This window comes from Sycon ciliatum, chromosome 1 (assembly GCF_964019385.1).
Source record: "Sycon ciliatum chromosome 1, ocSycCili1.1, whole genome shotgun sequence".
NCBI lineage: Eukaryota > Metazoa > Porifera > Calcarea > Leucosolenida > Sycettidae > Sycon > Sycon ciliatum.
In genome coordinates, this window is record NC_088643.1 from 80,635,770 (window position 1) to 80,661,009 (window position 25,240).

Below are 25,240 nucleotides of genomic sequence, written 5' to 3' on the forward strand. Positions count from 1 at the left end.
TACAGGCGAACGCGTGACATCTTTGAGCTGTTGAAGAACACCATTCACCTGCTGCAGGGTGACACGACGTGTCCGGAAGTACAGGTATCCGCACTGTATCTGCTCTCGACTCTCTGCGTCGACCGTCGCAACACAACCATTGCCGATGGATCTCCAGTTTTGCTCATTGAAGAGCCCAACTTTGACGAGGCAGATGGCAAAGACCCTGCCGACTCCGAGAGTCCAGGGCTTTCACCACCATCGACTCCTCCTACTGTGGAAAGATCTACAAATGAATCAGATGCAGATGGTTGGCGGCAGGATGGCCCGAAGAAGCCTGGTGACGGAGAGACCATGAGTGACGGTAGAGAAGTCCATTGTTCTGTCCCTTCAGCGCGTTCGCAGTCCTGTTCGTCTGTTACTACTACTGTTCAGGTATGTAGCTACATGATTGTACTGTTATCTGTTGTGTAATGATGTAATCGTAGGTATTCTAGCGGTTGCTTTTTCTTATTTTTTGGAATACACAACCTAAAAAAAGATGAAATTGCTCCAGACTTCCAAATCTTTGAATGTGTATTTTAAAAGTTGTATGTTGATGACCGCGGAACTTTTACTAAATTATGGCTGTCATTAAATTGTTGTCTCCATGCTGCCTTTTTGAATGTGTAATACTGTACATGTTTTATTGGGGCTTGCACATCAAGTGCGTTATCTGTCGTGTGTTTCCACTCTCCAGTCAATTGATGTACTGCTCAAGTCCAGCTTTTCAAAGCGGAAGGAGAAAGACAAGGTATGCAAGCTTCATCACATTGCTGCACTACTAGTATACTTACTGCTGCATATGTCCATGGTAGTATGTTGATGCGGATTGGATTGGTGATTGGGATGTACTGTAAGACATGTTATTATAACGAGCCGCAAATTTAACGATTGTCCAAAATTCATAGGTTAACGAGAAGATATGTTAACGATCTTGCAGTATTCTGCCATATCCACACACAGCATATATGAAGCAGTACGGCTTCAACGGATCTTATTATAACGAAGAAATGTCATCCGTTAAAACGTTAGATTTGCTTCCTCGTTATAATACATGTCTTACAGTATGTATGTATATGTATGTATATTTTTATATGAATTCGCAAGTACACACGGGCTACAAGCCCAATTACATGGAAGTGAATGCCATAATGAGGTTAATTAAGAAAAAGGGTGGAAGCAACAGGGAGGACAATTCAGGAGCAAAATTAACAATTATTGCACAAATATGGGCGTACCTGAGACCGAGGGTACCTGTGGAGTGATAAAATGCTAAAGCAAACAGAAGAAAGGAAATCACAAGCCAATACATGCTAAACTTCGCTTGAGTTATAATGAAGGGGGAAACCGGAGCTCAAGAAAATTATAACATACAAAGTCATAATAAGAATTTAACTGGATGAAGAGTAGCATATGGTGGTAAAGACACACCTGGCAAGTAGCATAAGCAAATATTTCCTGACAACGAGAGGGACTGTAACTACAGCCACGGCAGTAGCTGCTGTAGCAGCAGCAGCAGCAGCAACAACAACAACAGCAGCAGCAGCAGCAGCGCCGTGCAGACTACTCCAAGGAGTATGGGATTGCGAACATAGAAGGCGGAAGAATTCACGAAGTTTGCAGATCTAGCCTGCCAGCGTGAAGGGCAGTGCGGCTACGGTGAATTCACTGGGACGGTTGAGTAGGCAAACTTTGCTGGGGAGGGTGTTCCAGAGGACGGCACCACAGTGCGATGGACGGGATGTCCCTGCTGCTGACCGGGCTAGTGGGAGGCGCAAACCCTGTCCTTGCTGGAGGCGGGTGGTGTTTCCAGGAGCACTTTGAAACTTGTCCTGGAGGGCTGGGCTGGCGCGTTTGTGCTGGCAACGCCACACAAACCTCAGAACCTTCTGCTTGTGCAGCTCCTGAATGCTGTAGAGCTGCAAGCTGGTCAGGAGGGGTTGAGCATGAGAGCAGGGTGGCTGGTCAAACACTGCCCTGGCAGCTCGGTTCTGTAGAACTTACAAGCGAGAGACTTGCTCCCGTCACAGGCAGGCAAAAAACGGTGTCGACCCGTACAGCAGATCAGGCATGGTGATGGACTTCATGAGCTGTGTACGGGCCTTCAGACTTAATGCTCGCCTAGATCGCCAGAGCGCCCCGATCTTCTGAGATACTTTCTTGGCGATGCTGTCCACGTGTTGCTGCCAGTTGAGGGAGCTGTCCAGCAGAACTCCGAGGTACTTCGCAGTGCTTGCTGCTGGCAAACTAGTCCCATTGCAATGTACAGGAATGGCTTCACTGTGTATGCTCAGGACTTGGCTCTTTGTGGAGTTCAGGATGAGGTTGCGATCCTCTAGCCAGTCAGCCACTGCAGATACTGTCCGGGTAGGCGCCGCGGAGCATTCAGTAGGCAGCCGGTGGCTGAAGTACAAGCCAATATCATCCGCAAAGTGTACTGTGGGCACGTCACCAGCAACCTCTGGCATGCCGCGCGTGTATATACTGAACAAGATTGGTCCTAAAACGGATCCCTGTGGAACACCGCATGTGCATGCGTTACAGGGTCTGTCCTGGGTTCCAATGCGCACTTGCTGGGTTCGATGGCTGAGATAGTTGCCAAACCAGCTTAATGCCGTTCCAGAAACGCCAATGTCGAACAAGTCCTGCAGCAGCTTAGGGTGACTGACTTTGTCAAACGCCTTTGACATGTCAAGTAGGGATGCAGCAAGGCAATGTAGAGTCTTTTGCAGTGAGAACACCATCCGTTAGTAGCACAAGTGCATCTTCAGTGGAGTGATCCTTCCTGAAGGCAAATTGGGTCGGTGGTAGAACATTGTGTTCATCGAGGAATGCCACGGATGGTGCATGTTGCTCATGATTGGCGTGACTGCACACACCCATTTGTCTGGTGTTTGGTGTGCATTGCTATCAACACCATTGACCACACTCACGGTCCTCAGAAACATAGTGTTACATGGTAGTAGCAGACGCGTGACTGGCACACAGGAACGAAAATTACAGGACTGTATGTAGTCAAGTGGGCATTTGCTCTGGCCATCAAAAATGTGCCGTTATTCGAGAGTTGCCCGCTATGCCAGATTTTGTTATTGGCGAGTTTGATTGTATTCTCCTACTGGCAAAGACAATAAGGGACCGTCCGTAAATGCCGCTATGTTCTTTCTCTTCCCATTCCCCCTTCTCCCCTCCCTCAAGACAGACATAACGTTCCACAATTTTATGCAGGGGATGAATGGTGTTTTTAAACGAAGGGACACATGCTCTGGAAATCCCATCATGTTCGGCTATGATGCGGAACATGACAATTGTCTCTCTATATTCCTCTTTTATCAAAACCGTTGAAGTGCCATCAACTAACTAACGCGGATGTGCGTGTGTATGTATGTATGTGTACATGTTTCTGATCAAGCATCCATCTCCGCCACCACCAAATACCAATGAAAGAATTCAACAGACGATTGAGCTTATTGAAGAGGTACGATATACATGTACTTTGGTATATGGTCTGTGCATTTGTGCATGTGTGTGTGTGTGTGTGTGTGTGTGTGTGTGTGTGTGTGTGTGTGTGTGTGTGTGTGTGTGTGTGTGTGTGTGTGTGTGTGTGTGTGTGTGTGTGTGTGTTAGTGGTGAAACGAATATTCGAACATTCGTTCGGTTTGTCACATTCGAATATTCTTTAAGTCACATTCGAGTATTCGTCACGTCACTTCGAATGCAGTGCATGTATATACAAGCACGCCGAACACATATACAGTGCAGTGCATACAGCCTGCCTGTGACTTTGTACTCCATGTTTTCTCATGCATGTGCATCCTGGACTGCCAATGTTGCACATAACATGTATGAACTTCGAAGTAGCCTTATGTGGCAGTGCATTTTGTGTGGCACTACCGTTTGTCATACCTAATAATAATGACAATATCCATCAAATGACTGGGAGGAGGGCATGTGATGGCATCTCTGTTACCAAAAGAAATTAAAGAACATTCGTACGTTCGTTCGATAAGCCAAAGAATATTCGGTTACTAGGTTTTGACATTCGTTTCACCACTAGTGTGCGTGTATGTTTGCTTGTGTTGCTGTATGTATGTGTAGGCAGTGTGTAGTTTTGGATATATTGCGACATGGCGCTCTAGTAACCAAAAATACGGACCAGATTGGTTTTGAACTTGACTTAGGTAGTAGCCAAGCGTACATAACTCCCAAGAATTCTCAACTCTTGATGGTTGCTGCCATGACTCCTTTTTAGAATTACAGCAGCAATATGCTAGGTGCCAGCAATTGAAACTACATGTATAGGAAAGGAAAGGACCAAGGGACTGCAAGTTACGCTCTAATGTCCACTAATACCACCAGTTACTGGACAATCAGCTCATGCGATAACATTGCACGACACTGACCAACGGTACTGACGTACTACGATAACCTGTCAGTCAGCTCTAGCACATCTTGGAGCGTAACTTGTAGTTCCTTGGTCCTTTTCTTTCCTATAAAGTAATCCTTGGCTCTCTATCCGAGTCTATTAAATAAAAAGTATGTCTGATATTGGCACAGATAACACATGTATGTAATGTATGATGTGTACGTGTATGTACAGTCAACTTCGCTAATAACGACTGCGGATATAACGACAATTCGCGAATAGCGACAGAATTCCCATGCCCAGAGCAAAATCCCATCCCACTGTAATACATATAATGAGACTTCGGGTATAACGACACCTCGCAAATAAGGACACCTTTTTGATGCCCCGCCGAGTGTCGTTATAAGCAAAGTTGACTGTATGTGTGTTTCGCTTGTGCCAGGCCACCCGAAACTCTGTAAGCTGGTTGTGTTTCTCAACTCAACTGTACAGCTGGTTGTAACGGGGACGTTCGAACTTTACGTACATGCACACTTACTTTAAAAATATACCGGTATGTACTATGACTGTATGTACTATATGACTGTATGTGTTGTCTGCTGACAGGGTCTCCTCATGCTAAGTGAGTGGCAGAGTAGTGTTGCTATCGTGTTGAGCAGCGTTGAAACTATCTCTGGAGCAACGTAAGCACATGTTTAGTCATCATCGTGTGTGGGTGGGTGGGTGGTACGCGGGCGTGTGTGTGTGTGTGTACAGTAAGCGAATTACGCCTTTCAAACTTCGAATTATCAGCAGGAATCCCACTCATTTTCTATGTGAGCGGATTTGTTGAGGCTTCTAAATTCTAATTAGACACACATGCCCAGTTTGTGGTTCGAATCATTAGAAAATGATATGTGGGAGTCTTGTTGACTGTAGTAGACCCTGGAAGAAAGTTCTAAATCAAGCGGTGTGTTCGTCTTCAGCCGTATTCGATTTACGTGCATCAGGACTTCACCTGTACTTTGAATGTTCTTTTTTTCTTGTGATTTCTTTTACAGGAGGTCTACTGGTTCCTCAGCACCTGGCAACGCCACTGCTGCGGCTGGCCTCCGTAGCAATGATCAGAATGCTGGCGTGACTGTCAAGGGAATGGCTAACATCACTACTGCAACTGCTAGCAACCCAGCTGTCGGCAAACAGTACGGGCTTGTTGAACTGCTTCACCAGCATACTGGCCAGGCCGATCCTAGTACACCACAGCCCACCGCCTCTACATCCAAGCGGAAAGGCAAGAAAAAGCGAGCAGCTTCGAAGAAGGACTCTGTACCTGAGGTTAAGTCATCCACTGGTGTGTCACTGCAGGATGGCCAGCAGCCACATGTAGGCAGTCAGCATGCAAGTACTAATGCAGACGACGCACTGCTAGCTTCTGAAAGCCAAACAAGCCACGAGGTTGTTGACATAGCCAAGTCGGCTACAACCAGTACTGCTGGTGTACAATGTGAGGGGTGTGTTGATACGGGTGAAGCAAAACCAATGCATGATGCCTCGTGTACTGCCGTCGACATCTCCGGCCCGGGCCCTCTTGTTTCTGGCGCTGACACAAGTCGTAGAGGTAGTGAAGACAGCCTGCGCAGTCGTGCACACTCGTTTCACAATGCCAAGGCAGAGCAGCCAGCCAGCAGCGATGCCGTGCAGATTGACCTACGTCTGGACAGTGTTGGCGCGGTCCACGAAGACCTGTGCAGCTGCTCGCAGCCCTGGTTTCTTCATGCCACACTGCTGCTGTGCAACCAGGCCGGTCTAGCCATGCACGGACTGGCGTCGGATAGTCTGAAAACTGAACATGCTGGCCGTGCCCTGCGCTACCTGAACATTGCCGCAGCTTGCTTTCGTAAGTTCTGTATACTACTGTGCTATCTGTACTGCTCCTCTGTCTCAGCATGCCTTCGTAAGTACCCCGCTTCACTGTCTCATCACGCTCAGCCATCGGTCTGAACGGTCTTTTCTTTGAGTCTTTGCCTGAACAAGATTGGCGCCAAGGCAGCAGATGACCATTCCTATGTTGTGTAAAACAAACACTTTGTAGTACGTTCACACGTAGATGTGTCCATACTCTTGCGTAGTCAACCCAGTAAACATGTACGTGTATTGGGCTAAGCAATGTAAGCATATTGCCACTGTGTGGTTCATAATCAGCACACACGATGATTGCATGCTGTTTTGTTGTGTGCGATGATTTGTTGATTTTACAGAGGTTGGAGAGCGACTTTTACAGCACCTGTGTTCATTCAAATGCCCAGAAGCTGCCAAAATCACCAGCTTTTCAGCCAACGCCATTGCTGTCATGGCCTTGAAAGTCCAAGCATTTGATGCATTGAGAAATAAGGTGAGTTGAAAGGTGTCAGATCACGACAAGTGAGTCTGGACAGTATTGCAGAGTTGGGAGTGGTTTACCTAGCATGGGTTACGCCCGCTTTGAAAGGACTGCTGGAGGTAGTTTCTAAGATTGTTGCAAATGTGACAGTTCCTCAGCCAATCCATGTGAGCATGCAGAATCACAAGTGCAGAACACTGAGACAGGGAAAACCCCCATCTTGGGCAGTAAGTTTCCATGGTTGTTGGGGCAGGGACACCCCCTGCGGTAGAAGTATGTAGTCAGGTGCATGTGTTTAGTGACCATGCCGTCATTAACCATTTCACTCTCTTGTATGTTAACATGTGTCTTTGCTTCTTCTGTGTATGGGCAGGGTCCGGATGTAACCCCATTGTCTTTTGAACGCCATGCTGTAAGTAAAAGCAATGGGAACAAAATGTAATAATTATGTTTGCTTTTTGCAGGCTGTCGAAAGACTATGCATTATGTCTGTGCTTGCCTTCCAGATTTTCTCAAAAACTTCTCCTCTAAACTTCTTCTGACTTTAATGAAGATCTTCTCAAAACTTCTCCTCAAAACTTCTTCTGACTTAGAGATCTTCCTCAAAACCTTCTCCTGACTTGAAGATCTTGTCACTGGAATAGATACTACTGGTGCTGGGCGGTTTCTAAGTCCCCAAACACTTGTATGGCTGGGGAAGTTGCTCACTATGTGGGCAGTAGTCTTTCATCCTTTGTGTATATCTCGGTGTGCGCGCGCACGCACACACCTTTGGACCTTTGGATGCCCATTGCTCCGTGCAATGATAGCATCAGGAGTTGCAGTATTTCCTGTGGCGAGTTAGATCGTTGGGCCGACGGAAGTCCCTGCCACAGCCTCAAATGAACACTCTAGGCTTTGGCACAGCCGGCCGGGGACGACTGCACATGAGGCGCCAGTCTCGTCTCCACACACACACACACACACACACACACACACACACACACACACACACACACACACACACACACACACACACACATGATGCCGAACCTGGTATCAATTTAAAAAAATCTCATAAAGCCAGAAAATAAGCCAGGCCCGTGCACACCCTACCCGAGTGCTCAACGTAGCAAAACACGGTGAACTACACACAGCTCAGAAGTGTACTAGTAGGCATTTCACCAGTCACACATGTACACTGTATACTGACTGATTTATTCCTGCCTGTCTCGGTCCACAGGAAGAGTATGCTGCTCAGGCATGTGGTGATAGATTGACAGCCTGGCTGAAACAGGTCTTGCCCAACCAATGTGAGTGCTCCTACTACTGCTGCTGCTCCTTCTGCTGCTGAGCCTTCACTGTGCTGCTTGCCGTTAATGCTGCTGCTAAAGTGTGGACATCAAGTCAACTTGAAGCCGAACATTACCGAGACTTTTCGGCGTTACCTTGTGTGTTTGGTTTATGTTGAGTACTGTTGCTGTTTGTTTGTTTGTTTACTTGCTTGCTTGCCTGTGGATTTGTTTTTGTATTGTTGGTGACAGCCTGCTTCCACCCGGTTGTACTTACCAATGATGCTGACATTCTCGGCAAGGAGATGTAAGTGGTCTGGACGGTGGTGACCTGGTTGTGTATTTTGTGACCTACACTGCATGTACTTCAAAAGCACGTCACAGTTCAGGGCAATGGCCTATTTCTTTCTCGACTGGCATGAGCTAGCTGCTGGTATGTGTAGCTGGTCAACACTCACTGATGACAAGAAAATCTTTAGTGGTTCGACAGGCTGCTTGTCGCGCACTAACCTCAAGTTGCAATTTTTGGTGTATACCGCATTTGCAATCAAGCTCTCCATACTTCATAATTGTGTACACTGTGAAGTGTAAAATGTACTTCAGTATGTGCATGTGCTGTATGTAGTAGGTGTAAGCTGTTACGATATGTGTTCTGTGTTGTTGTTCTTCTTCTTGCAGACACGATGTGTGTTGCAGTCTGATGCAAGTTGGTCTGGACATTCCCAGTGGTCTGGTAAGTCATGTCATGCACTCTTGTCTTTTCTGATGTTGCACCACTGTAGCTGTCACCAAGAGTACGTAACCCCCAAGAGTATGCAACTTCAGCGGTGGGGTCTGCGACGGCAGAACTCCACATCACTTGACGAACCCGTACCCATTGTTTGCACCCTGTGCATGATAGACACAGGGTTGTACGCAACCCTGCTTTGGGTTCAACTCTCTTGTGGTCACTTTGCACTGTTCGCCAGAGTAACCTTTTGAACCATGTCACGTGATGTGAAGTTCTGCCGTCGGCCCGTCGCAGCACTGTATAGAGATTGTGCAGGTAGTTGCACACTTTCGGGGGTTGTGTACTCTTGCTGTCACATGTGATAGCAAGGCTCACTGGCCTGGTTTCTACCCTGGATAGGTCTGGGCTCTAGCAAACCAGCCATATCTCCTGCACAGACGCACTGCTTGCTGACCATGCATGGTTGTATCTGTGCAGATCCTGTATGAATAACTGTCTTGCCATGCGCTACTGAAGAGTATAGGGAGCCGAGTGGCTACGCAGCATGCTGAAGTGGCCTGGGTTGGTATGGTATCACCGGTTTACCATGGAATCTGCTTTCTTTCTACGCTGCTGCAGGCAAGAACGTGTGTGTGCTTTGCTGCTCAAGCGTGCCATGATGTCAGCATGAATGAAATGAGTAAAATCAGTGGCTTCCTTGTACAGGCAACCCTCGGTAAGTGCTGAACCCTGCTTTGGTCTTGTTGGTGACATTTGTTCAGGCAATATATGTGTTACTTTCTTCTCAAGTGTTGTATAGCCTTATGCTATCAGCCTGGTCTCAACTGACACTGCTATTCACCCAAAATCCTTTTTTATTGACTCAACAATTTGGCCTATGACCACATCTTACTTCTTTCAGAAAGAAGAGTATGCTAGGAGGGTTTCTTTTTTACTTCCATCGTGCTTTCCTGTCCACTGTTGCCCTCACACCATGCACTGCCATGGGCAAATATTTGCAGGGGACGCACTTTCTCGTTCAGTTCGCAACGAAGAATCACCATTTCGATGCCGCTGATTTCAACAGTCCCTGTGAGACATACAGGCCAATGGCTGTTCCCTGTTGTACATGCAAGCATTGCTCTAACCATTGTAGATCAATCCGCTGCTGGAGAAACCATTGTTGATCAAACCATTGTTTTGGAAAACATCAACAAATCAGCCCACTCTTTGTCCCTACTTCTCACTTGCCTGCCTGTTGCATGTGACATGATGTATGTGACTTGGCGTATGTGGCTTGTAACTTGTTGTTTGTAGGCGAGGCTCAGAATGACCATGATGCTGTAACACAAAACCTAAGTGTTGCAAGACTGACATCGTCTTCAGCAGATATGTCCTCGCTACAAACTGTAGCTGATGCACTCGAACGGGTGGAGAAATTGTAAGTGTGCGCCCATGTTTACGTTCGTATGTGCAACATTGTGCATACACGCGTGTGTGTGTACGTGCCTGTAAGCGTGCGTAGTGGAAACCCGGCATAAGGAAGCTCTGCACATTGTCGTACTGGGCACTGTGAACGGAGAAAGAATTCTACCGTGTACTTGTATCATATGGCTTTCATATCACATACCAGTATACACGTGATGTGCTTTCAAGTTATTTCTCTTGCATTTGTGTATGTGACTGCGTGAAGTCAATATAAAATGTTGTGTTGTATCTCCTTGACGCAGGAAGGAAAGAATGAACGGCAATGGTATGCTCCATCCTCGTGTAGAGCTACCAAAATTTTGAACGAGTGCGGTGCGTGTGCATGTGTGTGTGTGTCTGTGTGTCTGTGTCTGTCTGTGTCTGTGTGTGTCTGTGTTTATGTGCTGGGTTAATGTGCTGGGTTAATGTGCTGTGTTAATGGGCTGTGTTTATCATGTGTGTCTTTCACTGCTGTAGTGACCAGGCAGTAGCATGCCGCCGCAACATGGCACACTGCGTCTTCCTGAGAAGTGTGGTGGAGTATCCATCGTTCTTCCTCTACTTGCCCAGCCACTATCAATCACTTGCGTTAGCTGATCAGCAAACCCAGTACAAACATGTTCTAGATCTCATGTCAGTGGTAAGTACTACACAGTACACAGTACACCGTACATGTACATACTGTCCAATGCTAGACTACACATGCTTGTTGTCATATATAGCAGTGAGGGAAATCAAAACTTGCTCCAGGCAGTGAGAGGTAGGAATGAGGGGAAATACATGTTTCATCTTGAAAACGAGCGGCAGAAACGCAGTGGTTCTAAAATCAAGGTAACACCTTACAAGTGGATTGTTCATGCCTGCCCGGTTAGCATAGAATATTTGTGCCAGGGAGCATGGCTTCATATTACGATTTTGTGGGTATGACTCGAATGTTTGGGTGAAAATGAATGGTTGGGGTATAAACCGCAATGGCGAATTTGGCCTCATCTTTCATTAACAAAGAACAAGGTGCGACTCTTACCCAGGAAATCCGGTGAGTGGGTGAATATCGTGATGGCGTTCTAGTGTGCTGGATGAGATACTGTCTGCTTGTGTGAAATCGTCTGTACACCCAGCTGCTTGCTTGTTCGAAATCCTCTGTACACCCGGCTGTTTGCTTTGAAGTATTCTGTGTGTACATACTAGCATGTTTTCATTCAACTGCTTCTACCGGTATCTGTGACATTATTGTATACTGTTGTGTGTATGTGTTAGGAACAATGCCAACATGAGAAAGGTCTGAGTGTGTTCAATGTCATCAAGTCAAGTGCTCCTAAGGTATGGTGCCATGGTTCTCCTGTGGTGTTCAAGCTGTCACAACTGTTGTTGTTGTTGTTGTTGTTGTTGTTGTTGTTGTTGTTGTTGTTGTTGTTGTTGTTGTTGTTGTTGTTGTTGTTGTTGTTGTTGTTGTTGTTTGAATTCTTTATTCTCACGTTGGCACCATCGCCAATAAGAGATGTTGTTGTTGTTGTTGTTGTTGTTGTTGTTGTTGTTGTTGTTGTTGTTGTTGTTGTTGTTGTTGTTGTTGTTGTTGTTGTTGTTGTTGTTGTTGTTGTTGTTGTTGTTGTTGTTGTTGTTTTTGTTGTTGTTGTTATTGTTGTTACTGCGGTTTGTTGTGTCCTCGTTCTAATAGCCCGGGTCTGTAATTATAAACAGATAGCAGATAACAGTTGTATGTGGAAACTTGACACCATACGTACAGCTGTGCTGGTCTTGATGCTGGTCTTGTGTTTCTAGTAGAATTTGTCACTCTCACTGCCAACTTGTCTGTGTCCATTCTGTTTTTGGCTTTCCTTGCAGCAACTGCAGAGTCGACTTGTGTTCAGCAATCTTTTCATTCTGCTCTGCAAAGCTTGCTTCATGGTCTCGCATAAGATGCTGGGAACAGTGGTAAGAAAGATGTATCATGCCATGCAGCAAACAATAACTGCTCACAACAAAAATGTGGCCAGCCCAAATTTCTTTCCTCGCCCCAACGGTACACTGTACATGTACCAGCTTTCTTCCTGTCTTACAACGTACATGTCTAATGTCGATGGTGGTTGTGTACAGCTCTTTCATTATAGCGAGTAGAGCTAGAGCTCTGCTCTGCTTCTGATCTCGTTTAGCGTTTGGTGGGAGTTCATTCTGTACTGTATCTTCTGTGTGTACGCAGGCTGTGGACTTTGAGCCAGTCATGAACCTGCTTCACTCTGTTGATGAGAAGATCAAACAAGCTTTCAAACTCTCCAGTCTGGACTTGATCAGCAAGTAAGTGTGTGTGCTGCAGTGTTTGCGGCCGCACTTGTCAGTCTTTTTTTAATTTTTTATTTGTGTGCTTTGCTATGTGATGCAGTTGTGTACATGTAGTGTGCCCATCATCTCGATTACTTGTCTTGCCTAGTGTCGCCATGTACTTTGCACACCTTAGCAGGCTGCCAACCAACTCTTGTTGTAGGTAGATCTCAGATTACTTTCCCTCCAAGCTACTCCCCAATTGATCTGTTGTGAGTACATTTTTTTTAAACCCGGCATCCAACCTCCAAGCTGTATAATGTGCATCACTGTGTTCGTGCTGTATTGGTGCAGTGTGACTGCTCACGCAAGTAATACGGCGACTTGGCTGTAGTGTTGTGAGCCTAAGCTTCATTTTGTGTGTGTGTGTGTGTGTGTGTCTGTGTGTCTGTGTGTCTGTGTGTATGCATGCACCTGTGCGCCTGTGTATGGTATGTAACATTATTTGTTTGCAGGGCGCAGTTGGACATGGCTACTTGCCTGGTTCATCTAAGTCGAGCAGCATTCATATTGGAGACGCTACGGGAAATGAGTGATCCGACACAAGCACCAGCAAGAAGGGTGAGCAGCTCTTAAAGTTTGGTTTTACCTTGAAGTTCCCCTGTAGGTTACAGCCTTAGCCAGTACAGCCTTCGCCAGTACAGCAGCAGCAGCAGCAGCAGCCTATTGCCAAAACACCATGAACAGTGCACTCCGGTATTCATGTTTAGCGTGGATGAATTGTGTGAATTGTGTGAATTGTGTGACTTACATTCTGACTAGTAACATTTGTTTTCTTTGCCGATCTCTGTCCTGTCACTATCCAGAAATCACCGGATTTTCTGAAGGCCAAGTTCATGAGCAATCTGAATAATGCTAAAGAGCATGCAGATCTGGTGAGTACAGTATCCTATTCTGTCGAGTGTTGTAACTTTTAGTGAGTGCAAGGTACATTGTTAGTGAGTGCAAGGTACATTGTGTACTGTACTCTAGTCTGTAGTACATGTACCATACTTTCCCGAGTGCATGTATATAAAGCCGCTCTGGAGCCGCACCCAGATTTTTGTCACAAAGTACAGACAACTACCCTGTTAATTTGTACGTGTACTTGCTGACTGTATATTATCTGGTCACGTTGGTGGACATTGGTGGACAGTTGGACATAACTCGTAACGTGTTGTCCTTTTTATTTATTTTCTCTACCCTGTTTATCACTGTTAATTTGACCATCGTAGAATATGCCGCACAGACTTGTTTTGGGTGAATTACTGGTGTATATATTGACCTTTGATAAATACCCACACTCATTAGTGACCACACCATCAACAGTATCAAATTCAAATAAACTTGCTTGACTCAATAAATACCACTGTACTTTTCCATGCAGCACAGCACTTTTTGTTCAGTATTTATTGGCCTTAGTGGTATTTTATAAACAGTATTTATTGGCTTTTGGGCCAATAAATACTGTTTCTAAAATACCACTAAGGCCAATAAATACTGTTTATAAAATACTCCTTTTTAGGGAAAGCGAAGGTCAACATAGGTATACTTAAAAGGCGGCTTATACTCCGGAAAACACGGTACCTACCCCTAATGCCGTGTATTATACTTAAATATAGCCGGGCTTATTTCTGTAGAAGCCGATGCCAGGGCTAGGCTTCTATTCAAACCAGGTATTTCTATGTGTGTCAACACTAAAACCAGGCTTAAGTGCCGACAGTGTCTTGAAACTCAGGCTTGTATTCAAAATAGGCTTCTATATGAGAAAGGCTTTAATACAAGACACTACGGTACACTGTACGATGTGCAATTCTGGCACCTGTGTTAGCGTAGTATTAGCATATAGTGATAAGTTTATGAACTCAAGGCAATGTCTCTGGTTGGATGTAGGTAGTTCAAGCGCCTGTTTGACTGCCTTTGGAATGTGTTTAAATGTGCGTTGTGTGTTGTGATGATCAAGGTGTTGCTTAGAACACCCGTTTTTTTTTTTTGGGGGGGGGGGTTGCTTCATGCTCATTGTGCCTCGTGCTCTTGGTATTCCTGGTGAGCTTTTTACTTCTGTGTGTATGCGGTGTCCTGTGTATGCTGTGTTCTGTGCTGCCTTGTGTCCTGTGTATGCGATGTGAACAGCACAACGATGCTCACATCAATGTGGTGCTGGTCCGTGTCCGGCTGGACTTCCTCTACCTTAGCCTCAGTAAGTGCTGTACAAGTACTGTTGTGCCAAACTGTAGACTACCGGTATGTCTGATGTACCCCAGTTACACCAGTTACACCATGTGGTGACTCATGTAAAGAAGCATAAAGCAGATTGAAACCGGCTTTCATCAGTCATACCATTCTCCAGCCGCTCTATCGTTTGTAATTGAAGGAGCATCAAAGAATGCCGACATCCACAAACACTGTGCAAACACAACTGCATACTGGGCACTCATAATCATCATACGCCAAAAAAATGGGGGGGGGGGGGTTGTACACTAGGCCGGAGGGAGGGAGGAAGTGAGTGTGTTGGTGTGTGTGTGTGTGTGTGTGTGTGTGTGTGTGTGTGTGTGTGTGTGTGTGTGTGTCCCATATGGTGCAGTGGTATATGCAGCGATTTCCAATCGATAGGGTGTGGGTTCGATTCCCAACGATTATGGTCACACACGTCTTTCTTCTCTTTCTCAGACTCCTCCTGACTTTTCTTTCATTCTCCTGGGTGGTTACCAACAGCCAGTGCATGCCGGAGTATGTGGTGTGATGTGTGTGCGGGAAAAAAAGAAAAGAAAAAATGAAAAAGACCAAAAAGGAGGGATTCACTGGCCAGAAAAAGCCACTTCATAGCTGTGTGGTGTAGACCAGGCTGAATAGTGGCGGTCAATTCTTCAGCCTTGCAAGCTGTTGAATGGTGCAATCCCAGCACAAGCTGCTTTGGCTCCTGCTGTAGCATTGCTATCATCGCCTCCGGCGATGGGCGTCAAATGGTCAAATGGTCAAACGGTGTGTGTGTGTGTGTGTGTGTGCCAGCTAGTTCGGTTGGTAGGTACACTTATGCCTGATTGTGTTGGGTCTGTTTCGGCTGCTTGAAGGTGTAATGTTGTACCTGCCACCTTTGTTGGTTCCAGGGTTCATATACTTTCTATTTGAAGTATACATACCTGTTAACCATGGACTGCTTCTGGCTAGATTAACTCTTGTGTAATCAATGGTGCTAGTGAAGCTTTCATCAGATCCACTTTGATTTAGCCACTCACACTAGTAGCAAATATTACCTTCACTGGGGGCAGGGGTAACTGCAGTTGGATCCCGGGACGGATACCTGATGCCGTCAATCCTTTTTCTGCACCTTGTCCTCACCCACTTACTGAGGTGTGGTGAGCCCATAAGTGGGATCATTTTTCAAGTCCACCCAGAGTTTTGGGGATTTCAGGGGGTGTCGGCCGTTGGGCGGTTCAATAACCAATTGAGTCATCTTTCCAAGATTCCTTTTGAGTCTCTCTCCCCTCTCCCGGGGGGACTCACGTGACCAGTTTTGGCAGTGAGCAACAAGTACAGTACAAGTACAGTGTGTGTGTGTGTGTGTGTGTGTGTGTGTGTGTGTGTGTGTGTGTGTGTGTGTGTGTGTGTGTGTGTGTGCGTGTGCGTGTGCGTGTAGTGTGCATGAAGTAGGATATGAGATGTTCCTTTTTGCAGTTGTGGCAACCACCGAATTAGTTCGCATATAAAACTGCAATGTGCTGTCACAGTGGATTGAGACTGCAGAGGATCAGTGAGGCCCTAAAGCGGGATTCACAGAAGCGTTTTTGCAATGCGATGCACGATGCGACGACCGCAAAACTGGGAAATCCCCCAAATCGCACCCACTGCGCAGCTAGTGCAACCGTCGCAACTGGCTGGTCGCAGTTGCCACCACTTTAGTTGCTGTTTGTTGAAGAGATTTGAGACCATTGCATGCCCTCCCCCTTCCTTCCCTGCCTTGACGTAATGGTGTACCTCTTCTGTTGTACTCCTAAATACGAAGGAGTTGTGGTGATGTGGTGCTGTTCTTCTTCTCTCCTACTTCATTTTATCCAGAGAGTGAGAAGCACACTGCAGACTCTGCCTACTCTCAGCTATTCAATATGGTGGGGACGTGTGTGTCTCTGCAAGGGCCCGCGCAGTCCAGCTTAGATCATTTCAAGAAAACACCGGGTGCCGATGGTAAGCCTTCCAGCATGCACACTGTGGTAGTGAATGCATCATACGGGGAAACATCGATGGGTGCACACTGTGGTAGTGAATGCATCATACGGGGAAACATCGATGGGTGCACACTGTGGTAGTGAATGCATCATACGGGGAAACATCGATGGGCAGATGGGCACAATCATGCTGTACTTACTACAGTACCTGCTAGCAGCATTGCTCTTTCTTCTTTCATACAGGCTTCTTGTACATGCAACTGTCAGCAAATCTTTCCAGACACTAGTCACACTGTTCTCTGGCAGATGATTGGTTAGGGATTGCGTCAAATGTGCATACTGTACCTCTCTGCCTATTCCATTTGTGGCATAATTATGTAGTGTTGAAACGATCTCACCGGGTACTCGTTAGCTCGCTTGCCAGAAACTCGGCTCGTTTGTGCGGCCAGCTCGTTTGCACTAACGAACACCATACACCGTTATCCGTACACATGGCAGTACAAGTCGAGCGGGGAGTCGGAAATTTTTTTTACGACTCCCTGGTCGATCGAGAGTCCAGTCCCGCGCAAAGTGAAAATCACTCCCAGTTACAGTGACTGCATGCCGCCTGCACGACACTGAGTTGTTTCAGTTGTCGTTGCAGCTTTGGTGGACTCCACTGATGTCTTGTTCCGCATCTGCTGACCTGCTGCAGGGCAAACTAATGTTACTTCTGTCAACTCTCCATGCGAGTGAAAGTTACGTTTGGAAGTTTTCTCCCGCGATGCAGCGAAGAACAGGGCTACAGTGTTTGCAAAACGGTCTATTCTTACAAAGGCTGCTCAACGACGGCGCTGAAAAGACATATCGACACCAAACAGCAGTCCGAAGTGAAGCAGCAGCATCCCCAAACGCCAGCGGTGATAATTAAATTTTGGACCAGCTGAATTGAAAAAAATCGAACTTAGGAAAAAAATATTTAAAAAATCATTATTTGCCACATCAATGAAACTCGTTAGCTCGCTCGATAGCTTGCTCGTTAGTGGAACTGATCGCTCGTTTGTTATAGATACGCTCGTTTCAACACTGTGATTATGTATCTGGGGTTTAACTTTCATTCCTTGTTTTAGTGAACTAGGAAAGGATAGCAAGCAAGGTAGCAGTGAAACATACACCCTGAAGGAAGGTGCATGATACTTCTAGCAGTGTTGTGACTGCATATCAATTAATTAACCCCTGTTGTACGTTTATGCAATACACTGGGTGCATCCTTGCAGCGCCTGTGCGCTACATAGCATGAGCTGTTGCCGTCAGGTACACTGTGCTCAGGGTAAACGTATTCCCGGTTTTCAGCCCAGCGCTATACTTATTACTCTTATAGAAATGAGGAGTAGAAGTGAGGAATGCAGCGTTTGAAATTGTATGCCTGGTTTGTTCCCTCTGCCTGTCTTCTACTGATGTCATCTATGTATTGTATTCTGTACTCTGCTGGGGGGGGGGGGGGGTGTTTGCAGGTGCTGGTGTGGACTCACTGCTGTGTCTGCAGGGCTGTGATGGCCGCGCCGGCCTGCTGGCGTTCCTCAGCGTCGCCCACCTGAGCAAGAAGTGCCGGCATTCTCGCATGCAGTCCATCCTGTGTGATTTCAACGACGTGCACGTGTGTCTTCTGGACGTACTGCAGAAGCTGGCACGTATTCAATCACGCAAGTAAGTACATGACATTGTATGCACTAGTGCATGGCTACTCCGCATGCCGCAATGTCATCATGTGCAGAATAGAGCAGAAGAATACTAGAAATACAACGGAACCTCTCTTATCTGGACCTCCTATATCTGGACCTCTCTTATCCGAACCTCCCGTATCTGGACCTCCCGTAGTTTGGTACCTCCCCAACTGGCTGCACCTTGCAGGCAGGTGTGCGCAGTCAAACCTTGAAAACGCCTTCCTTTTCGTGGCGGTCAACTGACCGACCTCATCACACCTGAAAAGGTCACAACACGCAGATCCTATTGTGAATACTTGTGAGTGCTTGTGAATGGTATCAATAGTAGCTCGGTGAGCCCATTTGAAGAGACTATTGTGTCGTAACCATTATGGATGTACAGTCCATTTCAAAACTATAGACGCGTACCTAGGCAAAAACCGTTATGCCAGCATCTATACCACATAAAATCTGTGATCACTTTGTGCATAAATTTTTCCAAATTGGGCGTCTGTTATCCAATCGTTTAGAAACTATATGAGAGTAATTGTGGAGCGGTCCTGAGCAATATTCCGAAAACTATTCTCAAAAAGTTCCAGCCAAATTTGAAATATTTCAAAAACCCTATGCGTCTATAGTTTTGAAATGGACTGTAGTGTACTTCCGAGCTAGAGACAATTCTGAGATACGGGATCACTTTGGCCCCCGAAGTCCCCGGATAAGATAGGGCACCCTTTGGTCCCCGAAGTGCCCGGATAAGATAGGGCACCCTTTGGCCCCCGACGTGCTCGGATAAGATAGGGCACCCTTTGGTCCCTGAAGTACCCGGATAAGATAGGGCACCCTTTGGTCCCCGAAGTACCCGGATAAGATAGGGCACCCTTTGGTCCCCGAAGTGCCCGGATAAGATAGGGCACCCTTTGGTCCCTGAAGTACCCGGATAAGATAGGGCACCCTTTGGTCCCCGAAGTACCCGGATAAGATAGGGCACGCTTTGGTCCCCGAAGTACCCGGGTAAGATAGGGCACCCTTTGGTCCCCGAAGTGCCCGGCTAAGATAGGGCACCCTTTGGTCCCTGAAGTACCCGGATAAGATAGGGCACCCTTTGGTCCCTGAAGTACCAGGATAAGATAGGGCACCCTTTGGTCCCTGAAGTACCAGGATAAGATAGGGCACCCTTTCGTCCCCGAAGTGCCCGGATAACCAGAGGCTCTGCTGCATTTACTAGTATAACGCACACTGTTGTTTTCCCCGGCGGTGACGAAGGTGGTGCAATGTAATAGTAGATGACATGGTGGTGCAATGTAATAGTAGATGACGGAGGTGGTGCAATGTAATAGTAGATGACGGAGGTGGTGCAATGTACTAGTAGATGACGGAGGTGGTGCAATGTAATAGTAGATGACGGAGGTGGTGCAATGTAATAGTAGATGACGGAGGTGGTGCAATGTAATAGTAGATGACGGAGGTGGTGCAATGTAATAGTAGATGACGGAGGTGGTGCAATGTAATAGTAGATGACGGAGGTGGTGCAATGTAATAGTAGATGACGGAGGTGGTGCAATGTAATAGTAGATGTGTAATAGTAGACATTTATTGATTTATTTTTTGAAAAACGTAAAAATGTTTGGCACCTATGAAATCAGGGGATGGCCCACGCCTGGTAAAAAAAAACAAAAAACAAACAAACAAAAAAACAAAACAAAAACAACAATGAGGAGCTTCAGTGAGAAAAAGACAGTGATAAAGGACCATCAGTGAAAAGGTATAATAAGTTAGAAAAACAGAACGAGAACATGACTCAGTGGCCGATTCCAACGCCGGCACCGTCATGTACGGAGAGTTCCATAAGACGGCGACGGGAGCCTCGCAGACGTATATCCACGGCGCTGAAAATGGCGAACTGAGTGCGCACGCGTACCCAAGCCATCATGGCAGAGAAGGGCTTCTCCCATTTCGCTGCTAAGCGGCTGGCGAGACGCTTCTGGTACGCACTGTACTCGCGGTGGAGGACAGCATCAGTGGAACACACCAAAGGAGTAAAAGAGCCTCGTAGCTCTTCAGCGGCATGCTTGTACTTCCTCTTCTTCGCTGTAGCTGCTTTGTTGGCGGTGGCATTCCAGGACAGGCTGGCCTTGGCATAACTGGGTGCGTCAGCATCTACGATGCGGTTATCGAAAAACGCCACCCGGTTGCCTTCCCATACTCCGCGAGCGAGCCAGTCCGCTTGGAGCATAGGCCGACCATTCCTGTCCTGTTCCGGGGTGAGGATCGGCTCGATGGTGACGCCGCCGAAGGCAATGTCGGCAAGCTTGGCATCACTGTCACGGAGGTCGTTGTGGCCTCTCTTGACAAGGCCGCCCTTATGGCAGTCAAGGCCGTGCTGCAGGGTGAACGGGGCGCCAGATCCGTCACAGTGAGACGGAAGAGAGTTGGGCTGCCTGCCGTAGCGGATTGCCAGCTGATCCCGAAACTGGGTTGCGGACATGTCGTAGCCTTCCTGACGGAGCGGTAGGACGGTCAGCCAGCCGGAAGCATGTCCGTCGACGTTGCGGGAGAGAGTGCGCCGTTCTGTTTTGGGGAGGTCTTGAAGAAGATCCTTGCTGAGTGCCCCTGCTTGCTCGTCCCTTATCCGGCTTGCCTGACTCGTCGCTAGTTGGCAATGACGAGAATGGTCATTGATGACCACTGGCTGACCGGAGCAGATGGAGCGCGCCAGAGTCCGAGTAGCATCTTTCGACACTGCATGGGCACCCGGTGCTGTTTCGGTGGGGTCGGTGATGGCGATGCCACCGAACTTGGCAGGGAGGGTGAGTAGCTGATGTTCTCGCTCAAGGACCTCTCTACCCAGGACAGCAGGCGTGAACTGTTGCCGAATGATGTCACATAGCGGGGCGTACTCGGCTTCATGGCCTTCGACAACGCGGTGAATGTATGACCATTCGCAGGAGAGGGACCGTGTAAACGCGCAATAAGCTGCTTGTGGGTATGCTTTGGCAGCATCAGAGAGGTGTTCCACGCTCTTAACCCACGATGCAACTTTGTTGCTGACAAACTGCTGTACACCCGCTTCATCACCGATGCATCCTCCTAGGAATCGGCTGGATAGTGTGACTTCCACCTGGAGATCGCTGAAAAGGTCGTGTGCCTCCTGCAGGAACTGAGGTTTGACAATCAGGACACTCTTGGTGGGCTCAGCAAAGTAGCCATATGCTGGACCAATTTCGAGAAGGGAGCAAAGCCAGGCCCTTACCCTACGCAGATAGCCAGCGCAGGACGAATCGTCAGCATACCAATTCTGAATATGCTGTTCTGGATCTTTCAGCCGGGTGACAAGAGGTTGCACTCCAACTGCATACATCAGCATTGCCAATGGACAGCCTTGGGTGGTTCCCTCACGACTTAGAATGACATGGATATTGCTGGGGGTTGTTCCTTTGAGAATGATGACAGCGAAGCCTCGATACGAGTTGAATAGAAACCCGCTTGCGCGTGGCCAGAGTATGCGGCAGTTCCAGAGGGCAGCGGATCTGCTGATGGAGTTGAATGCATTAGAGGCATCCACGAGCAAGATGCCCTCCGTTTCCTCGCTGTTGAAGAGCTCGTTCATAGCGTGTACCGCGGCCTCGATGCCTGCCTTCGTACCAGCGCAGAGTTGATCGGCTCCACATACATCTTGCACATCAGTGCCTGTAGCGAGTGCCAATGCCTTGGCCTCAATTCGCTGGCGACATTCTCCTATGCCAATCGGGCGAACTCCGGGCTGTTTGTCAAGTGCGACTCCTCTCCGGGCAAGGAACGCTCTCATGGCATTCCAGGGTACGACTTCATTGGCATTAAGACGTGTTGAGGCTGCAATGGCTTCCCTCATGCGGGCACTGGCATTCCCATACCGCAAAAGAAAGGCCCTCCACTGCTCAGAATCCGTTCCACTGGGACCAGCACTACCAAATAGACGCCTTGCAACCTGTTCCACATGGGCACTGGTGGTGTTGACCTGCTCCAGCGGTGGCAGCTCATTGCATTCTAGGAACGCACTTGGGTCAGGGGTTCTTGGAGCTGGGTGTTTTTCCTGCAAAACATCATACACTGTTTTGCCTAGCGGGCCTGTCTTGCCATGTGCTTTGTCGGCTGGGTCCAGAACACCTCCACTACTCCGGTCGGTCACTAGTTGCACAGCCCGCCCCTCCAGCATTAGTCGGTTGAATGTCCTTTGAACTTGTTCATTGGACATTGGGCTCATGCTGGATTGCAGCTGGTTGTCGCACCGCTGGGCCTCGCGAAGCAGTTCGGCAAGGAGACCTGCCTCCCACATATCCATTCTCCTTGTCAGTAGCGGTCGGATATCCTTGCTCTTCTTTACCATCTTGTCTCGCTGCAGAACTACAGCGGTGAAGATGAACTCTCGTTCTGATGACTGTTGCTTTGCATTACACTTTTCGATTTCCTCGGCTAACATGTTGACAAACCGGGTACCAACGTTACTGTCCGGTAGTGCGTACTGTTTGCCACGCAGGGAGACAGCTTTCCACCAAATAGACCTGATATCAGAATCTGGTCCACCATCGCTATTGATCAGTGGGGCACCAAACGCCCTTTGGAACTTTCTGTCCAGGAACTCTGTGGTTGCTGACTCCTGACCTGCAGTGTGATCTGTGGTCTCCACATCATCCTGTTCACTGCCTCTGGAGCTGTCGTCCAGTACGGTACTAGCACTCAAATTCAAAACTGATGTCTGAGTGGAATTTTCCAACACAGGCTCGGTCTCCGACTCGTTGTGCCCCTGTGGCAGCTTTTCTCCTGCTACTTGTGATGACTGATTCGCTGGCTGTAGGACAGGGGCTTGCTGTGGCTGGTTCATGCAGCGACCCTTCTTGTTCGGGTGGCAGTTAGTACATTTACGACCGTTGGAAGCACAATCGCACCGAGTGCAAGAGCCATTTCCATTGCATTGGCAACATTTTCGGCTCGAAATGCGCTTGGCGAGTCGTTCTTGCTCCAGTCGAGTAGTAGATGTGTAATAGTAGATGTGTAATAGTAGATGGTGAAAATCACCTGCTACCATGCTGTCGTGACTTGCGGGGTACTTATTCACATATCTATTCACTTCCTGTGTTCTGTCTTCTTGCGAACAATAGAAATTGTGTGCACCGCAGTGAAATTAGCATGGACCTTCTTGGACGGCCAGTGTAAACGATTTCACTACATACATATGGGAACCGTTTCATGCATCATAGTACTCAAGCATATGGGCATGGGAGATATGAGTGTATGCTCACTGATGAATGTGTGCTAGTTTCTATCTGTCCCTACCTTTGGCCAGTTCACGTCCTATGTGACTACTGTGTGTGCGAAGAGCATTGCTTCTCTTCGCTTTACGCCTCCGGTCGACAAGCTGCATGCTGGACTCTCTGTGATATGCATGTTCTTCAAAGTAGGTTGCACCTCGCCAGGAGCTACAGTATAATTATGGTGTATTGCATGCATGTGTGTCTGTGTGTCTGTGTCTGTGCATGTGTTCTGTATGTCCGGTTTTGCCTCCTCCCCCCCCCCCCCCCTGCAGTGAAAATCGACGGGCAGAAGAGCCCGACTGGAAGCGCCTTTATGGCCGTGCTCTGAAGGGCCGCAGGATTTTTGATGGAGCAAATTTGGTGATTGAGAAGGTCACAGCGTTTCTGGAAGACTTCGTCAGCCTCCTCTCTGACTTGGCGAGTGAGATGGAAAGAGTTCTCAAGCGTCTTGGATCTTCTGCCTGAGTCATACATGTACATGGCTACGTGATAAGTTCATCTTGAAATGGAATGAAGCCGTGGGTATCATGCTTGCTGAGTGTGTGCATGTGTGTGTGTGTTTGTATGTGTGTGTGCGTGTGTGTGTGTGTGTGTATTTGTGCATGCATGTGTGTGTGTGTGTGCATGCGCGCGTGCGTGTGTGCGTGTGTGTGTGTGTGTACATGTGTGTACATGTGTGCATGTGCATGTGTTGTTTGCATACACCCATGCATGTAGCTTGGTCATGTCATTACCCACGGCGTAATCGGCAATTTAGCGCCTCAAATTTTATTTTCCTTATATTTTCATGTGCACAGGTCTATAGTATTTTCAAATCATTGTACTTCGAAGTAAAAATAGTTCTTACCATCGGTGGTGCCAACACTTACGTGTTCTCAACATGTCGATAGTTTTTTAGTCAGGCAAAAAGTCCCTAACTGATGCGCTGCTGCTGCTGCTGCTGCTGCTGCTGCTGGCACTGTTGTGTTTTCATCGGCGTGCAATGATTGTCATCAGCACTTTGCCAGGAGTTTAGAATTGCTTTTTTGTGTTCAAGATAATAATTATTAATTCCTATCCTACTGTGATATGAGGAGTGTTCCAGGTGACGATGGACCGGTTGGTTGCTTGATACACTGCATGGAGCATTCTCGCCAGGTATATCTGCTGTCAGTTGAAGCTGAAGTTGCAAACCACATGATGTTGAGCAGCTACAGTGTCCCCAGGCCGGCCGGTCGGTGTAAAGTTAGTGCACATCAGCTGGCGTAGGTCAGACGGTCAAGAGTACAGTCATGACCTCTAGAGGGGTTGTTATACTCTTGATACTGGCAAGAGTGTGCAACTGTGATCCATGCCCACTGCACGTCAAAAATCCTGATTTACATCATTGCTTTCCGCTGTGTGGCTGCACACTAAGCTGTACAGAAGTACCGTTGTCACCACTATGCATGTCTACCTTGTTGTAGTTGGGGGGGGGGGGGGGGGGGGTGGGGGTAGAGCGGAGATAGGCAGTGCAGCCCAAGGATCCCGAGGATTGGAACACTCAGTACTCAACGGAGTTAGGTACTTTTTGCTAGCTCACTTGACACGACTGCAAACAAAAGCATGCCCCACTCTTTCCAATTGTCATGCTTCCTTTT

General features: G+C 47.5%; 1 protein-coding gene across 1 annotated transcript in view; it reads left to right on the forward strand.

The window, feature by feature from the left end:
- Nucleotides 1–24,716, forward strand: part of LOC135805783 (uncharacterized) — a 37,641-nt gene extending 12,925 nt beyond the window's left edge. The window contains exons 17-38 of the mRNA XM_065319879.1: nt 6–414; nt 719–772; nt 3,431–3,496; nt 4,991–5,067; nt 5,425–6,260; nt 6,622–6,755; nt 7,117–7,155; nt 7,966–8,035; nt 8,267–8,321; nt 8,693–8,747; nt 9,363–9,459; nt 10,041–10,164; nt 10,668–10,830; nt 11,448–11,510; nt 12,033–12,122; nt 12,388–12,482; nt 12,962–13,067; nt 13,313–13,381; nt 14,619–14,685; nt 16,542–16,667; nt 18,142–18,334; nt 23,894–24,716. Coding sequence (XP_065175951.1) covers nt 6–414; nt 719–772; nt 3,431–3,496; nt 4,991–5,067; nt 5,425–6,260; nt 6,622–6,755; nt 7,117–7,155; nt 7,966–8,035; nt 8,267–8,321; nt 8,693–8,747; nt 9,363–9,459; nt 10,041–10,164; nt 10,668–10,830; nt 11,448–11,510; nt 12,033–12,122; nt 12,388–12,482; nt 12,962–13,067; nt 13,313–13,381; nt 14,619–14,685; nt 16,542–16,667; nt 18,142–18,334; nt 23,894–24,086 — 3,181 coding nt within the window. The 3' untranslated portion in view covers nt 24,087–24,716. The remainder of the gene's footprint in view (nt 1–5; nt 415–718; nt 773–3,430; nt 3,497–4,990; nt 5,068–5,424; nt 6,261–6,621; nt 6,756–7,116; nt 7,156–7,965; nt 8,036–8,266; nt 8,322–8,692; nt 8,748–9,362; nt 9,460–10,040; nt 10,165–10,667; nt 10,831–11,447; nt 11,511–12,032; nt 12,123–12,387; nt 12,483–12,961; nt 13,068–13,312; nt 13,382–14,618; nt 14,686–16,541; nt 16,668–18,141; nt 18,335–23,893) is intronic.
- The last annotated feature ends 524 nt before the right edge of the window (nt 24,717–25,240 follow it).